Consider the following 18,402-nt stretch of genomic DNA (forward strand, 5'->3'; position numbering starts at 1 on the left):
CTGCACCAACCCCCGCAGAAGCCCAGAACTTGGACAGCAGAAAGATGGCTTATAATATACCACCTTGCAGTGCTTCCAACTCCCACAATTTTATCTCAAGTCTCTAGATATTTGGTATTTTTCCTACAGCGCCAAGATTCATGTGATTATGTGAGAATCTCAGCCTTCATTTAAAACAAAGGCTAGTTTTTATCCCAAACTGCTGTGAAAGTTTTGAGAACATAACCTACGGGCACCCTAAAATTCAAAATCCAGGAGACAAATAAATATTCAATTTTTTTTAAACATGATTTTTAAGTTACTCCATTTTTTGAGGTCTGATTCATGTTTTTTTTGTAAACACTTGGATTTGGTAAAATTTCTTTTCCCCCACTTCCTTCTACACTATCTTCTCTGCACTGTATTTCTTAGAGCCACAGCACAGAATCAGAGTTTAGCTGTTTTATGCAGCAGTGTCTATTCTTGTTCCTCAGAAAACCAGTCAATTTTATAGTATTACATTGACAAGTGCTATAAAGTAACATTTTTATTGACATAATTGGGATTGGGATAATTCTTCTTTAAGTGGATAACATATCATCTTAATGATTTGGTTTTGCAGACAGATTTCACATCCTGGTAGCACTAGCTTGGGCAAGCTACTCTTGGTGTTGAGTATAATGAGTGCAGTCTCTAAACAGAACATCAACCAAACATGCAGAAAAATAGTTCAACCGGGTGTATGTTCTTTACTTCAATTAAACTCACACAGTTGGACACCTACTGTTGCCAAAACAGTAATATAATTTATACATTATAGTCCAAACAGTAAAACTACACTAAAAGTCATTTAACAATATTTATAACACCATAAAATACAGTGTTAAAATATATGAACTGCAATATGTACCAAAATTGTAAAATTTGTTTCTCATCATCAGTGATTAAAACCAGGATCATTGCTCTAGCTTCAATACTCACAACCCTGGTGACAGATTAGAATTCAAATCTTAATGATCAATTTACAATTAACAAGATAGAAGTGAAACAAATTAAACCAACCATTATATATAATGAGACCCAATGGACTCCCATTGTTCCCCTTAATTACAAAACGCAAATCACAAATACACAATGGGCAGTGTTAAGCATCAATCCACAAATCTAGCAACTCAGACAGTAACAATCTGAGAAAAAATGAACCAAATAACACCAAAAAAACCCCAAAGGACTATATTTAGATTTTTTTTTTTACACTTGCACGTGTATATAGTACCTTAACATATACTATTTATCTTCTATGCAACCTGAGGGGTGTATAATCTTGTTCAGTATTCTGTCCTGAGATCTATCTAGCCCTAGGTAGGGGTTAGCTCACAATAATAGGTTTTACCTAACAAAAAACATATTACAGATATCATACAGGAACCATGTATGAAGTGTACTGAGGTAGATACACAGCTGGAGGTAACACATTTCATGTACAAATGCATTTGTATAACAAACTTTGTCTGCTTCTTCTAAATGTGCACCAAATATCTTATATAAATCTATACTTCTATTGGATCTCTTATTGCAAAAGCTTAAGTGTTTTTACACACATTAATTAATATAGCATCATAGGACTCCTGTTAAGTATTATCCACATTTTACCAATGGGGAAATTGAGTCACAGAGGTTCCCAAGTAGCATGGCAAACAACATATCTAGGAAGAGAAATCATACGTTCTGGTCCCAGACCTCTGCTCTAATCACTAGACTAGACACTCTAATGTGCTGTGCAGAATCCAGGATTTTGGCAGTAACTGAAGCCTATGGTTTGGCCACTTTGTCAGACAAATAGGGCACACCGAATAAACTATATGATCAGAATCTGTTTTGAATAATATATATAGGCAGCATATTATGAAATCTGTAAGAGAATTCTATGTTAAAAGAAAATGCCTTCTCCATTGACTCCTGGAATTGCAGCTGCACACACAGTGATCATGAGATAACAAAATTACTTCGAGTTGAGAGGATGTGAAAGCCAATGGCACACTGGGCACTCTGACATTACTTCCTCTGGTCATTCAAATCACAGCTGCTAAGATCATCTTTCTGGTCTGCAATTCTAACCACGTCTCACCAAATCCCTCTCCTAGCTTCCCATTTTCCACCATCTTTATTTAAATCTTCTCCTTATCTTCAAGGCCCTTGACAATTCTGCCTCTCCCAACTTATCCATTCTTGTTTCTGGATTGAATCAAACCCCCATTCCCTCCTTTCCAATGTCGTCAGCCTCAACCCACCATATGTTCACTTCTCACAACTATCTTCATGCTTTCATCCACACTGCTCCCTATGCACAAAATACCCTTCTTTAGGGATAGAAAAAGGTGCTACACAGTCCTCTTTCACATCCTGGACACTTCCAAGAAGTTAGTCAGCCAATATTGGCTAAAATGAGGGGACTAGGGAATTATTGAGAATTATTTACATAAAAAAGTATATATTTTCATTCTTTGCACCCACCCTTCATATGTTACTTGACAAGGTTTGTGTGTGTGTTGGAAGCCCTTAATACGTTATATGAACAGGTGGAATAAATCTTATTTCAATTATTTTAAATTATTACTTTGCCTGCAGCCAATTATGGCTTCAAGCTTCACCAGCTCTCTGAATTTTTCCTATTTCGTGAGTCTTCTTATGTTACTCTTACAATGTTGGACAACCTGAAAGGCAGATTGACTGGCAAAAGTGCCGCTACTTTGCCTCCTGAGGAGCCAGCATGACATTTTCAACAGGGGAGTTTCTTTTTAAAAATGACCCATTTTACATTCCCTCCATTTTTAATCCTTTCTCCAAATCCTTTGCTTTCCAAATTTACTTTGGATGAAATTCACCCCATATGGAGAGTATGCATAAAGTCTACGCTCCACTCAATACCCACTTTGTCCTGCAAGTAAGATTCAATTATGGATAGGCTTGTGGAGGCTCTCTGCAAAGAGGTGAGTTTCACTCTTTTGGAATACAAAATCAAATGGCTTATTTTATTAATATCACATATGAACACAGAATCTCAGTGCTAGAACCACAAAGTATCCCAATTCTTTGCAGGATAACCTTCTTCTAGCCTAAGAGCTAACTATGAACAGGATATAACACTATACTGTATATGGATATAGTGCAACTCTAAACTCCTACTTTTACTCAGCTACTTTGGAGTCTAATTTTTGAGTTGTTCCACATGTAGAACTACCATTTACTTCAAGGGGAATGCCACACGAATGGAGGCTATAGAATCAGACATTTACTGAGCAACAATTTTCACAAGAGTTTGCAGAGAGGGAAGATGTGATGAAAATCCAGAACCACTAGCTAGTGTGTGCTACTTTAAACTAAATGGCTTATTTAAAAAACTCGAAGTCATTTAATCCCAGATACGCAACAGAATTCAGCTTCTTCGTGTGACATGAAGATATTTAACTGGATATTTATTATTTTTAGCATAATTTCAAATATTCGAATTATAGCAATTTGACAGTTAATTTACTACTTTTTATTTGAAGAATACTAATCCTAAAAAGAGTATAATATGTGATTTCTCAGATCTGAATAGTCCAAGTAATCTAAATGGAAACACTATTTGAAAAGTGTAAAATTAGAAATACCCTGGGCAAAATCCCATCTTGGTTTCTCAAGTTGCAGACGTCGTAACAGATTTGGAATGGGTGCGGATGACAAGTTTTAGAAGAAGAGAATAATAAATAAAAATAATAAATACAGTAGCTCACTTCTAAGTAGCAAAATGACACCTACCTGTTTTTTTCTGTTACATGTTCCAGCTTCCTTGCCAACATACAACATTCCTCCTTCAATTTTGCTATGAATGTATTCTGGGAGGTCAGCAAAGAATCCAGATCATTCACTAGAAATTATATTTTTATATTTATAAAATTAAGACTTGATACAAAGATTTAAAATATTCTTATCCCCCCCCCCCCACACACACACACACAAACTTTTTAAAAATATGGTTTAAATTCCAGGCATTTGAACATGGGATAATGATCTAATCACTATTTACCAAAGAATGGCTAAACTTAAGAATTTCTGAATGGGAAAAATCTAAGCCACTTCTTCTCTCAGACACCCACAAACATTTATCTTAACCTTTCCTGCAATTCTTTCATTAGGGCATAATCTTGCAAGGTGCAGAGTGCCTTCTACTTCTCTTGAGATCATAAATGGAGTTGAGCATCACCTCACACTACCAGACCTTTGAACAGTTGTCCTTACTGCCTCTTTCTGGTAGGATGAGCAAACAGTCTCATTCACAACGGACATGCAGGCAACTTAACAAAGAGGCTATCTGAGGTGATAATGGACCAAAGCCTTTTGTGACAAAACTACCATAAATGCCAAATTCACTCGTTCGTTTTTCTTAAAGTTGAGAATTTTATGTTCATGAGGGGCATCAGATTGGCAAACACTGGGCTTTGAAGTCCTCCATATACCAACAGGTACAGGATCAGGAGTGATAATGTCCTTACTGGGCCCACCAAGGTATCTTATCCATCTTTGCAGAAATCAGCTCATTTAGTCCTTGGTCTTTCTATTGAGTCTGACAACCAGCATTTGACAAATATGAGGTAGATACATAGACCTATGTCGAGTGGGAACTGCACTTAGACCACCATTTTATATTGATTTTTCTGTTACTATTGACCTAAACTGGGCTAAAACTTATTACCTAGAAATCAAAGGTCTTCAATATTCAAGTGAGAAGACCAAGTATTCCCTAAATTTGTAGTCTTAAAATCATTCCTGAAACTGTAAATAATTTGTTTGTATTGTTACCAGATTCCTTCATATTTAATAAAAGATATATAATGAAATATATTTTATACAATTATGACTAGAATATTGTAGTCCTTTCATCTGTATCCAAGTTACAGTAGTAGTATATAACATCCCCTATAATACATAGATGCATAATACCTGATATCTTTATGTACAAAATGACCATTTTTGAAACTCTTCCCACTCTTACTAGAGATATGAAGTTGACACATCCAATCTTGTTTCAATACACTCAAATTAAACAATATCTTATGGACCAGGAGGGGCAAGTAAATTAGTTTTCCTTAATTTGTGCCAAATTACAGCTGCCCATATGCAGATGTGCTGGACAGAATGGGGAAAGAAGAGAGAGAGCTCCTTTCCCTCTACCACCTCTGTGTAGAAGGCAGTCATAATTCAGCGTTTGTACTCCCTTAACACAAAGCAAGGCCCATTAGTACCGGTGACAATGCTGCAGGAGGCGTGTCTGCATAGGATAGAGGGTGGATGTGGGCTCACCACCTCTTGTAACAGTTAGCACTGGCTGGGAAGGAATGCCAGCTACCTCTGTTCTAGAGATGTTAAAGGGGTAGCAGGCGAAATGTCTTTTCCCCAGAAAAATGGTAGGCATAATGTTCTGCAAAGTTATAGCACCCCCTTCCACCAACATGTAGATGTTACAGATTTCCCCCACCTAGCATTCCATAGGATCTAAGAGCTACAATTTGAGCCTTTGTTAACAATAAAAAGAACAGGAGTACTTGTGGCACCTTAGAGACTAACAAACTTATTAGAGCATAAGCTTTCGTGGACTACAACCCACTTCTTCGGATGCATAAGCCCACGAAAGCTTATGCTCTAATAAATTTGTTAGTCTCTAAGGTGCCACAAGTACTCCTGTTCTTTTTGCGGATACAGACTAACACGGCTGCTACTCTGAAACCTTTGTTAACAATGTAATTGGTTAAATATTAAATGTGGAGTTATCCTTATTTTGTCTAATGCCATTCATAAACACAGAGCATTACAAACGTAAAACGACCGGCAAAATGTTTTGACTGTGAACAAATGAAATTGCACTTTCTGAAAGTCCTTTTCAGATTAAAGGTAAAAAGTTATAGGTCAGCTAAGCCAGTGTGATGAAGGATGTCCGCTTCCAGCCAAGCTGCCAGCTATGGTCAATGCTTTGTATTAGTAAATTTAAACTGCAGTAGTGATAACTTGAAGAATGCAAAGGATTAAACATCCTTGTTCTAGACTAGGGGAAAAACATACTAATGCTAAAAATGTTTGAGGCTGCAAAGATTAAATAAAGGAACATATCAATTTGGAGCCAGTGAATTACATCCAGCTGCGACAGTGAATTAAGAACCCATTAATGGTTAAAGCTTTTCTCCAGTTTGGATGCTGAAGCAAACTCATTAAGCTTTTAGAGTAGCTATAATGTGTGTACTGTGGGAACTGTTCAATGCTATTCAGGAGACTTTAACTGTAAGCTCAGAGCATTTCCCGCAGAGCTTCTGATGCTATTTTCTTTATATAACATGTGTGCCTGAAAATCCAGCCAAAAACAAGCCCTTTGTTTTTCTACTTTGTTGTGGTCTCTCTCAGCTTTACGTTTCTTGAATACAGGTAAATAAACTCATAATCCAGATGGTGCAACAGATGTGAGAGCAGCACTCTGAAATCAACAGACAGTGGGCAATACTTTCCATTTTCTCTTTTAAACGCTAACTAATATGTAATTCGGAATCTCCGGTGTAGTTAGCATCTGCTCCCTTCGGCCAGCCAAAGGTTACAGGTGTTCCTGATGTCATTTCACAGTAAGGCATGGGCCTGGCTTGTGAGTAAGTGCCCAGGCTCTAATCTTTTTCTACCACCTACCAGTTTTATCATGCTGGGCCTCCATTTGCTGCATCTTCTGTGTCAGCTCCTGCTCTCTTTGCTCCGCCTGAAGGGCTCGGGTCTTTGCTTCATTGCTAAAACTGTGCTGAATACTTTCTTTCTTCAATCTGTAAAAACAAACAGGAAACAGAAATACAAAATATATACTACTCTACAGATGAGTCAAATGCCAAAATGGATAGTTCAACTGATAATTTAAAAAATTTGGTCTAGCTTTACACAACAAACATTTTCCCCACACGCACACTTGAAGTTGAACATGCCAACCTTTCTTTTACAATGACAAACACACCCCAGTGGCTAGCAGAAAATGGACGAAAGCATGACCTATTTTCTGAGTGAAAAAGGATTCCTCTTCCAGAGAATAATCCATGTATTCTTGGATTATACTTTATAATATTAAATGAGTCCTCCAGTATGAGAAAGCCTCCCTTAAGATCCAATTTGCCTTGTGCAGGTTATCTGTTCTCTCTTGTAGCTGTTATATATTTCATCTAGTGATAAAGTTTAGGGGCCTGATCCTGAGATGAACTAAACTCCCAGTGAAACTAATGGGAGTTGAGTCAATGGCAACAGTTCCCACAGTGTTCACATTACAGCTATTCTACAAGCTTAATGAGTTTGCTTAAGCATCCAAACTGGAGAAAAGCTTCCACCATTAATTTAAGACAACAGAAAATGAAGGTAGAGCTCTCTGGGTTTCGTAAATGCAAAATACCGTAACATGAAATAAAACAAAAAATAACCTGTAAAACAAAATAGAACAAAAAACTTAACCCTGCAGCAGCAGCTCCTGTCCTTTGGGACTGGGCCTGGACCCTGCTCTGGGCCTTGTGACCTGGCGCACAGGGTCACAGTTCCACTCAGGTTTGCCTCATAACAGATGGGAGGGAGAAATTTGAATTGAGACCTGGTGTCCAGAGCAGGGAGCTGGATCCAGCCCCCTGGCACAGGAGCTGCTGCTATGGGGTGAGTGCAGGACAGGATTGTTCTGCAACCCCTCCCCCAGGGGTCATGACCCAGCCCTTCCCCCAGAAGACAGACAGACACACACAAGCGCACACACAGAGCCTGGGGGCCTGCACACGTGCACGCACACCCCCTCCGGTCAGGACCTGACTACTCACTCCCAGGGTCAGGACCTTATTGCTCCCATCCATCCAGGCCTCCCACACACACTCCAGGAACAGGACCTGACCCCTGACTCCTCAGAGCTCCCCTACACGCATACCCCCAGGGCAGGACCCAACCCCCTCCCTCTGGAGACAGGACCTGACACCCCCCACAGGCCTCCCACCAACACCCCCAAAGGCAGGACTCAACCCACCTGTCCCTGAGCAGCCCATCTCCCTAGGGGCAGGACTCAATCCCTCCCACAATACAACAAAATAAATGAAAAATTATAAAAACTAAAAAATTTCACAGGGCTCTAGATAAGGGCATCTAGTACCTCACAGGAAACCGTTAACATGTCACAGGCGACTGATCCTGCGTGTGCAAACCTTTAGGGCTTACACAATAAGGCTGTATGCAGGTGACTAATTGCCAGTCCCACTACTAAGGTCTGAAGACACAAGTTTGCTAGCAATTTACTTGACTGAATATACAAGATGTGGCAATCACTACAGAGTCAAAATAAATGTCAAGTTCTCACACACCATGCAAACTTTTTCTTTGACACACATGCCAAGCAAAGACATCATGGGTAACAAGAAAGGGAAAGATATGCATATATTAGATAATGGCCTGTGCTGCAAAGGGGCTTAGTCCTGCTATGAACCACTGCAAAGATTGGATCTAGAGCAAACCTAACCCAAAATGTGAGTGTGCTCATGTATATGGGGGTTGATCTTAGGTTAAAAAAAAAAAAACACACACACAAAACAATAATGCTATAGTCCTGCTGTAACTACTTTAATTGGTTTAAGAATACCTTGAAAGTACAATTTAAGAAATCCTTTTATCCTCAGTGATATTACTAATTGCCTCGGGCTATAAAATAAGAAGACAGTTCTGGGAATGGGTCACATAAGGATAGTGCCACACCTCATTTGGCTGCTGCACTTAACCTTTGGCTTTCTGCCTAATAACCCATCCGAGATATTACAATATCTCAGCATGACATACACAATGTTACATCTTCTTGCTTACACTTATGCCAAAGCAATATAAATGGTGGGTGGGTTACATTACACACTAATTCCTGGACCCGATGTTGCAATCTGACCTCAGACAAAACTCTCCTTGAAGGCAGTGGGAGCTTTGCCTGAGGTAGGACGGGACCTGATGTGACAAAAAGAAGACATGTTGGCCGATGGGGGTGGGGGAGAAAAGGAAAGTGAAGAAAAACATGTTTTGTCATGGAAACATTATAGAATAAGATGTGCCTAATCATATAATTCACAATCCTAGTTTTGAAAACAAACCTTTTTTTAAAAAAAAAAAAAATCACATTAAACTAGATTGTGCCTCACCCTGGGCACTCAAGGAGGGCCAACACAGACACAGTATCAGTTCTCATGTTTCTGACAAGGACCAAGGAAGGCCAACACTGACAGTAGCATGAAACTTGTGAAGAGGGTTCACATACCTCTCCTACATAATGGCGAGCAGAGGTGGGTAAGGACACTCAGGCTTGTGGTCCTCCATTAGCCCTGGAAGGATGTGCCTCTCCTTCATGCACAATGGGTAAAATTTTCAAAAGCGCTTAGGTTACGTAGGGCAGGTCTACACTACAGCCGGGATCGACACTCTGAGATCGATCCACCGGTGGTCAATTTAGTGGGCCTAGTAAAGACCCGCCAAATCGACTGCAGATCGCTCTCCAGTCGACCCCTGTACTCTACCCTGACGAGAAGAGTAAGGTAAGTTGACGCGAGATTTTCTCCCGCCGACACCCCACGGTAACTCGACCTAAGGTACGTCGACTCCACTTAGGTTACTCACGTAGCTGGAGTTGCGTAGCATAGGTCGACTTACCACGGTAGTGTAGACATAGCCTCAGGCTCCTATGTCCCATTTTCTAAAGTGACACAGGCACTTAGGAAACCTACTTCCCATTGACTTTCAATAACACTTACATTCCTAACTACCTAAGATACTTTTGAAAATTACACCAAATATCTCTATGAGCAGCTGCCAGTACACAGACCCATCTTGTCCATTGTACTTTGCATCACTTTAGTACAATCTTAGCAAGGACTTGAATTTAAAAGACGTTTCTGAACTATCTTGTCATCAGTAACCAAAATAACATTAAGAGCAACGAATCTAAGGGGGAAAAAAAAACTGATAATCAAAGAATATCCTTTGTCTTGCTCACACACAATAGGAAAAAAATGAAAATCTCATTGCATTTATTTTAATCTTGATGGACAAGCCTTAAAATAATCAAGAAACTCTACTACATTTATCAATTTCTGACACCGAAATCAGAGCTAAAGCCATTGAAATGTAATAAGGGATCAAAATTAGAAAGTCCTCTGAAGGGTAAAATAAAGATATATTTCAATGACAAAAAACAGCCTTTTTGTTCTTTAATAATACACCACCTAGCTCTTACATAATGCTTTTCATCTATAGATCCCAAGTCACTTTGCAAAGGAGACAAGAATCAGTATCTCCATTTTACAGATAGGGAAACTTAGGTACAGACACATGAAACACATCTAACTACTCTTTTCAAATCAGAAATATTTTCTATTTATGCATACAGCGTTTCCTGGGAATTGGACTGTTACCAGATGAGGGGAGAGATTTAAGGAACTTTAGTCAGATCATGTATATTGTGGTAAAAGCATAGAACACAAATACCAGGAACACTAGTTTTGTTTTTTGATTTTTTTTAATTCAGATTTTGTTTTAAACAAAATATATATATTTAAATTTGACTACTCATAGGAGTGCAGACTTGCACAATGAGCTTTTCAATTCTCAATCGCCAAAATGTGTACCAAATGGGCCATGAGGAGACAGAAAACCTTTTACAGGAGGGATTCTCAAATGTTTTCACAATGTGGCTCACATTTTAATGCAGATCATCTCATGGACCTTTTATCTTCCCATTGAAAGTCCCATAGACCACTTTTCCTCCCATTCACAACAATATAGACAACTCCCTGGCAATTATTGCATTTGGTTACACAGAAGCAAATATATTTAGAAGGTATTTTAATGCATTTTAGCAGCTGGAAATAGGGAGGAAGAAAAGCATACAACCAGCTAGTTTTCTGTGAACCACCAGCATGTGCTCCACACACCACAGTTTGGGAATTTTTGTTCTAAAGCCAGATAATGGTATGAACATAGTCCAGCCATATGGGTAGCAAACAAATTGTGATTAGGAGATTGCAATCCATATTCATAATTTGAAAAAGTTTTTATTTGCTGGTCTAACTGTACAATGTTCCTGCAGTCACTCTGTACATAGAATTCCCACTGTACTCAATGGGAATTCTGCATGAGACTAACGGCAGCATCAGATCATTTCAAAGTACTAGAAATTAAATATTAAGAAACAATCCTGTACTGGATGGAGTCTATGAGCTAACAGGCCTTGTTTATCTCAAAACATGTAATTATTCCACATACAGAATCATTAAATATGGGATAAACCTAAGTACTTTTCGCTTCAAAGGCAAAGCACACTTCTTTGACCTTGCCTTTTTTACCGTAAACACACAGCAGCATGTACATTAAAAAATAAAATAAAATAAAAATCCCTAAACAGAACCCTACAAAAACAAAATCCTTGGCTATACACAATATTCTCTCCCCGGGGAGAAGATGAGAGAGATGTTAATCACATAACTTAATCCACTACCTGAAGGCAATCAACTACTACGATGAGGAAGGCAGTAGAAAGACCTATATAAAAAAGTTTGACAGAATTTGCCACAAATTTCTCCCCTCCATCCTTCACTAATCCATTTTCAGATTACAGCTATGTTGCAAGTAGAAGGGCAAGCATGCAGCTTCTTCACAATTTATTCTGATATTAAAGCATTGGGAATTAGGGTTTCAAAAATTAAAAGTAAATTACCATGCACCTGGAAGGCATTCACCCAAGGCATGGACTTAATTTGTTCCCTCTGTTAATCTAAAAACCCTAAAATCACTTTCAAATCTGTCATCCCATTCCATTCTGCTTAATGCCATTCAGTTATTTTTAATGATGATCACATCTATCCACAGTTACCACACAGTGTTCGCTTAGATCCCTCAGTATTTCTCTATTTAGACTAGAAAATACCTGTGGGATCTTAGATACCACTGTGTTGTAACTAGGTAAAACTGAATTTCAGTGATGACCACTATACTTATACAAAGTAGGAAATGTTTAGCATAAAATACAAGTATTACATCTATTTTTCAAATTAACAGAACTCTAGAAGGGGAAAAAAGACCAATGCATGTGTATGTGTACTAGAACTGTATAAAATTACCAACTCATAAAAGCCATTATTACCAGGTCATTATTTCAAACCTCATTGGGTTTTGAAAGATTGCCCTTCATGGCAGTTACATCCTGGTTTGCTCTCTCTCTGTCAGTTGCTGGGAGCAAACTGGCCATGGACTCTCTACAGTTGGTTGCAAGGTGATCTCAGAGGGCACATGCTCCTGGAACTGACTCCAGCCAGCAGACTGTTTGATGAACTTCCAGACAGTTTAAGATTTACTTATCTGGTCAAATGTTTCATTGACCCGCAGATTTATGGATTAAATTTATTAGGTGCTTTTCAGCAATTGTGTCATTGATAGAGTGCAAACAGTTCTATTCCAGAGCATTTACATTTAGAGATTATTTTATAAAATTATTATTTTTATTGATGTATAGCAAACAGGTGTTTTAGCAATGGGTACTGACATAGCTTTCTATAACAATAAATACCTGATTCTGATCTCATACCAATGAGAATCAGGAGTAATTCCAGCCAAGTCAATGAAGTTACACTAGGCTAAAACTGGTGTGGGATTACATTCAGGACCTAAATAAGGTATTCCAGCTGCTGCTGTATTTTAAATGTGTTTCAGACTCATTTAAAATGCTCAAATACAGTGTAAAAATTGCCTTTAAAATGATATAAAACAGAACAAAATCTCTTAACTACAAGCATTAAAGTGTCTCTCTCCCAAGATGACAGTACTTCTCAGAAACCTTACAAAGCCAAGAAAACCTTATTCAGAGCAATCAGAGTTAAAGTTTGACAAATTTCCAAATTTAGGCAACTGATTATCCTTAAGCAACCTGACAAATTATCCTAAAATCACTTTCTCACATTAAAGCAAACAGTACGACCATTACTAATAAAGAGTATGACAGTACTGTTTGCTTACTACATTAGAATTCAGCTAGTGTCAGCATTTTTATAATAAAATCCTATATTTTGGGGGAGTCTCAACTTGGCTTTTACAATTCAGCCAAGGCTGAAAGTTCATACGTAATTTCACAGCTCACTGACAAACTTTATTTCACAGACTCTTATATTTATGCAATATAGCCAAAATTATTCTACCAAAATTAAAACTAAGCTTATGGCTTTAAAATATTTTTTGTATTTGTCCAAATGTAAATCATTTAATGGGAAATTAGACGATTTGAAGGTTTGGTAAAATGGAACACAATCCTATAATGTCCAGGTCACCTTTTTAAATCCAGCCTGAGTTATTTGTGGAAAGAAGATATTACACTACAGCAGCTGTGGTATTAAATGAGTTTGAGGTCTTACTACAATTCCTACTACAGTGGTTTTCAACTTGTGGTCCGCAGATCCCTGGGGGTCCACAGACTATATGTAACAGGTTCAGCGAAAGTTTGTTACTGCCATAGGGAGCGGTTTTCAACCTGTGGTCTGCGGACCCCTGGGGATCTGCAGACTATCTCTAAGATTTCGAAAGGGGTCCACAACTCTATTTGAAAATTTTTAAGAGTCCGCAAATGAAAAAAGGTTGAAAGTTGCTATCCTAGTAAATAGCTGTACACATTACAACTGAACAGTTATCAACTGGAAACCTTGGTCAGGGCCGGCTCCAGGCACCAGCTAAGGAAGCAGGTGCTTGGGGTGGCCAATATTTGTTTGTTTTTTGCTTCGCTGCTTGGGGCGGCAAAAAAGCTGGAACCGGCTCTGACCATGTTCTCAGAGAGTTGAAGTATTCTATGGACATAGAACCCGAATCACCCGTTCATCCATACAAGAGCTCCCTAAAGGTCAGGTTTTAGGCATATCAAATGGGCAATGCGAAGAAGCCTTAACATATGCGACTTGGGCAGTACCAGTTCTGTCTATAGATTTCAGTCAATACAGTTTTTTGAAGCACTAGATTCACTTATAAAATAAAAATTGAAACAACCCCCCCCCCAATTCAATGTAAAAGCTTTTATCTGTAAACAATTAGTCCATAATATGATCTCTCTCTTTTGGCATTTCCTCCCCAAAATTTTAATATTGAAAATTGGCTACCATACACAGAACATTACTACTTTTTATTTGGATTTTTAATATATCAATGCACAATTATTTAATTATTCAATTAATTTCTCTCTTTTTCAGTGGTTTATAATATTTTCAGATCAATAATCAGCATTTACAGTATGTGAAATACATTTATAGCAGGCGAAATTCTGGTAAAGGTGTAGTTGGTAGCATGCCTTGCAATACAATTTAATTTTAGATTGCATCTTTCATATAAATTTGCCAACATACAATAATGGACAACATTATAAAATGGTGTAGGAAGAGGCCAGGAGAGCAGGTAAAACACAGCACTAGGAATGGTGTAAAGATTTGATAAACTTGCTGGTATGGGAACTAACCAACAGCATATTGGTTATAGACAGTGTGGAACAAGTGGGTTATATGAAGTATTAAAATATAGCCCCAAAATAAAAATAGCATGCCTTCTATTCTGAAGGGATTTTCCCCCATCCCACCACTTATCTTAATTTTTTAAATACACATATGCACAAAAACACATTCTATTGTAAGACAATTATGAGCAAGCAAGTCAAAGACTTTTACAAATGATTAAATGCTGAAGTGTTTGATTACTATAGAAGCCATTTACTGTATGTGTAAATAACAACAATCTCCATCTACAACATTAAAACAAGTTCTGGGAGGCTTTTTCTTGACATGTGATGGTTTGTGAGGTTGTTGCTGGTGCTTTCTCTGACTTCTCACTGATGTTACTTTGGGACAGACCTTAGGTGAATAACTTCTGGCTGGGGTTATTCAAAGGCCTGCAAGATGCCAATTGTCCTCAACTACCATTAAAGTCAACAGGAACTGAATGGGCTCAGCACCTTACAAGATCAAACCCATGAGCAGAAATGGAGTGGCGTGACAGGACAAAGTAATAAGGATAATGCTATCATTTGAGGGAGGAGAATATTTTATTCTTCTGGGCTGGGAAAAATCAAAATCCTTCTCTTGTCCTGAAATAAGTTAGCAAATATAGCAGCAAACTGGCATTAAAGATGTGACCAAAAACAATAGAAGTGGAGACGTGCAAAGGCAAAACTTCCACAGTAGTTGAGCATTACCATTGTGCTTAGGTATTGCAGAGGACTCCCAACAGTAGATGAATGACCTATTACATGTGGCAAGACTTAGGCATGCTGGCACCCCAGTGTGATGAGTTAAGACTGGAAATCTAGCCCCATAGTTCTATATTTTCTTGCTCTGGTTAGTTTGTGGCACAACCTTAACATTATTCTGTAATCATAACTTTTGTGTGCATTAAATATTACAAATAATGGACAGGCAATATCTATGTCAAGCTTTTTTCTTTTTTAAATCAGATTTCAAATATCTATACCTTGGTCTTCACAGGATAAAGTATAATGTATTTCAATAGCAACTTTCAAACTAAACTCACAAATTAGTACCATTATGCTAAGTGCTAGATATCCCACTGTGCAGTTTTGCTTTGTGAATTTTTACCTTCTTCCATGCACACTTTTAGCCACTGATTGCACAGCCTTTCAGTGTTTTCTGCCTTTTCCTTTAAATAAACTGGCTCTGGCTCCTTCCATCTGGTTCCCCTTCCGTCAGCAACCCTGCACCTGTTCACACCTCCTCTCCTGTTGGATTCCACTGAACATTTCCTCCTCTGCCAGGGCTATTCTGGCACTCGCAACCTTTCTGTCATTCAATCCATCTGTCAGAAGTGAACTTTGTTTACTGCAAGCTTCTGCTTTCTTCTTCAAGAAGCAAAGCCCCTCAAGGTCATTGTCAAATGAACTGTCGGTATGGATTTAAATCTACTTCTGCTAACCAGCAGAATAAGAAGTTCTGTACAGTAATGTATTTGTGAAAATTACTTTTGGGTATAGGAAGACAATAATGTGGAGGAAAAATATAAGACTATTTTAACAACTAATATGTCTTCCTTCACGTCTTTTTTTTTTTAAACATGCAAAAAATTGGTACAAATGTTTTAAATATTTTCTAGTTATAACAAAAAGACAAAATAGTAAAGGCTTTATAAATAGAAGATTTACAGTTAAACAAAAATACCAAATTCCACCTTAAAAGAAAATCTGTACTGTAAAGCAGAAAAATGTGAGGCAAAAGTATTTACTAAAATTGAGTTAGGGAGAAGAGAACAGCAGGATAAGAAAGTTCACAATCAAATTATTTTAAATATCCAAAAATGGCCCACATCAATTGTTATATTACTTTTAATGAGTAGTACCATTATTTCCTTGAAATAATTGTTCTTTTAAGCTCCTCTAGAGAGATGTTAAAAATACAGCACTTTTAAAAATAATAGTTTGTTAAACTGAAGCCTGAAAACATAATTTTCTCACTTTCTGTCCTTGTGCAAGATGAATATCCATCTCTCTACTACAATACTGTCTGTACATAAAATTAGAATAAATTGTAAAAAAAAAAAAAAAAAAAGTTTTGGGTCAGGATAGAGATAAACATCATACTGTCAACAGGATCCATTATGTGTAACTATTAATGCACTCATCCCTCTTTTCATAAATAGATTCTGATAACCACATACTACTGAATTATTAACTAGTCTCTTAGATAGTCTCATTCTTCTGGAATAAGAAATATCCTTCACAACATGTAATTCAGGTGTCCTTTAAGAAACAGAAAATTCACTCAACAAAAGGAAAAACTGTGCCAAAAAAAGTTTTTAAAAGCATTTTATCACCTGTAATTATAATGAACCAAACATTTTATTCAGCTTTCTACAGAAAAAAAAAAAAAAAAAAAATCAGGTGTTAAACTTTCATGGATAAATTCAGGATCTATGTAAGCAAATACAACCTCATTGGCTGAAATGGAGTTACATCTGGTTACATTAGGTCTGAATTTGACTCAAAGTTTAAGAAATAAAGTCTTGTACAGTATTATGACAAATTAGTACTAAACATAGTTAGCCAAATATAGTATCAATTTAATATCAGATACATCGTCTGTTGGGGGACTACTCTGTTCTCTGTGATCTAATGATTCTTTTTCCATCTTATTTCTGGGGGTCCTTATTTTCTCCTCTAGAGTGTTACATGGAGGGGAACAAAAATGTTAGAAATTTGTAGAAAGGGACCTGAGGGGCAAGAGGAGCACACAGCAACATCCCACCTAATTGCATAGCCCCTTGTATTCCTCTCCGCCCCTACTTTGTGATTCAAGCTCTACAGAACAATTGTCAAGGCCAGCCAGGGGAAGAAGTCAGAACTCCTCCTCCTAATTTCTGCAAAAATGCTCTTAGAATTTCAGAATGCCAGAAGCAGAGTGACAACCAATAGCAGCATGTTGGTTTAGTTCAGCAAGTTCACTCTTGCTCCTAGCCCACTCAGTCACACTGGCTTTAACTGACTGAGGTGAGGATGTGGTAAGACCAATGAGATAGCCAAAGCTATAGACATTTCCAGCTAATTTTTCCCCACTGTGGAAACGTTTTACATAAGAGACAACATGTAGGATGATGTTCCTAAATGTCAAATTTTACAAAACTATGTGCCCAATCCTGCACCCATTCAAGTGAATGAGAATTTTATCACAGACTTCAGTGAGTGGCAAACCCTTTGGGTCCATGATGAAGCCCTTATTACATAATGACTTCAGGACTGGATCCTTACACAGGAGAGAAAAAGAAATATTGCTACTGACCAGAAAGAAAATAACTGGTTGTATTTTAAAAAGCAGGGTGCAGCTTTCAAAATGGTTAAAATTAGCATTATAAAAATCAAACCTTTGTAGAGAAAACACATTTGCAACTTCCTTAACTTCCTTTCAGATGTACGAGAGAAAACAAGTGCTGAGTCTCTAACATAAATCAGAATCAGTTAATTTCAAAATTAGTATAAAATTTAGCAGGCTTGGATACATTCTTCTGAAAGATTGTTTTTTAAATTAAAAAAAATCATATTATTCCATTCCCAATAGCTATACAAAAAAACTGATTGAATTAGTTCAAAGTAAATATATATTGATATTAATCTATAAACTTCCTTAACAGATTAGTTCTCAATGATAAATATTTCTTTTTTAAAAGACATTTGAAAAAATACTTTTTTGAATTTTCTTGTAATCATTGGATAATCTCATCTGTATTATTTCTGAATTACATTGCTTGCTCAGAAGTGCTGCAAGTATTGTTACCTGCTACCACTGTAAATACATTCTATTTGCAGAAACAATTTGGTTACTTTAACAGCCCGATTCGTTGTAT

The 18,402-nt window shown here is 37.5% G+C and overlaps 1 protein-coding gene across 6 annotated transcripts in view; it reads right to left on the reverse strand.

Moving 5' to 3' along the window:
- Window positions 1–18,402, reverse strand: part of SDCCAG8 (serologically defined colon cancer antigen 8) — a 158,443-nt gene that overhangs the window by 63,983 nt on the left and 76,058 nt on the right. For all 6 annotated transcript variants that reach the window (XM_026649650.2, XM_026649647.2, XM_026649648.2 and 3 more), the window contains exons 14-15: window positions 6,688–6,815; window positions 3,781–3,889 (exon numbers count right to left, since the gene is read on the reverse strand). In XM_026649650.2, the coding sequence (XP_026505435.1) occupies window positions 3,781–3,889; window positions 6,688–6,815 (237 nt within the window). The remainder of the gene's footprint in view (window positions 1–3,780; window positions 3,890–6,687; window positions 6,816–18,402) is intronic.

Source organism: Terrapene carolina, unplaced genomic scaffold (assembly GCF_002925995.2).
Source record: "Terrapene carolina triunguis isolate 2854851 unplaced genomic scaffold, T_m_triunguis-2.0 Scaffold85, whole genome shotgun sequence".
In the NCBI taxonomy this organism is placed as follows: domain Eukaryota; kingdom Metazoa; phylum Chordata; order Testudines; family Emydidae; genus Terrapene; species Terrapene triunguis.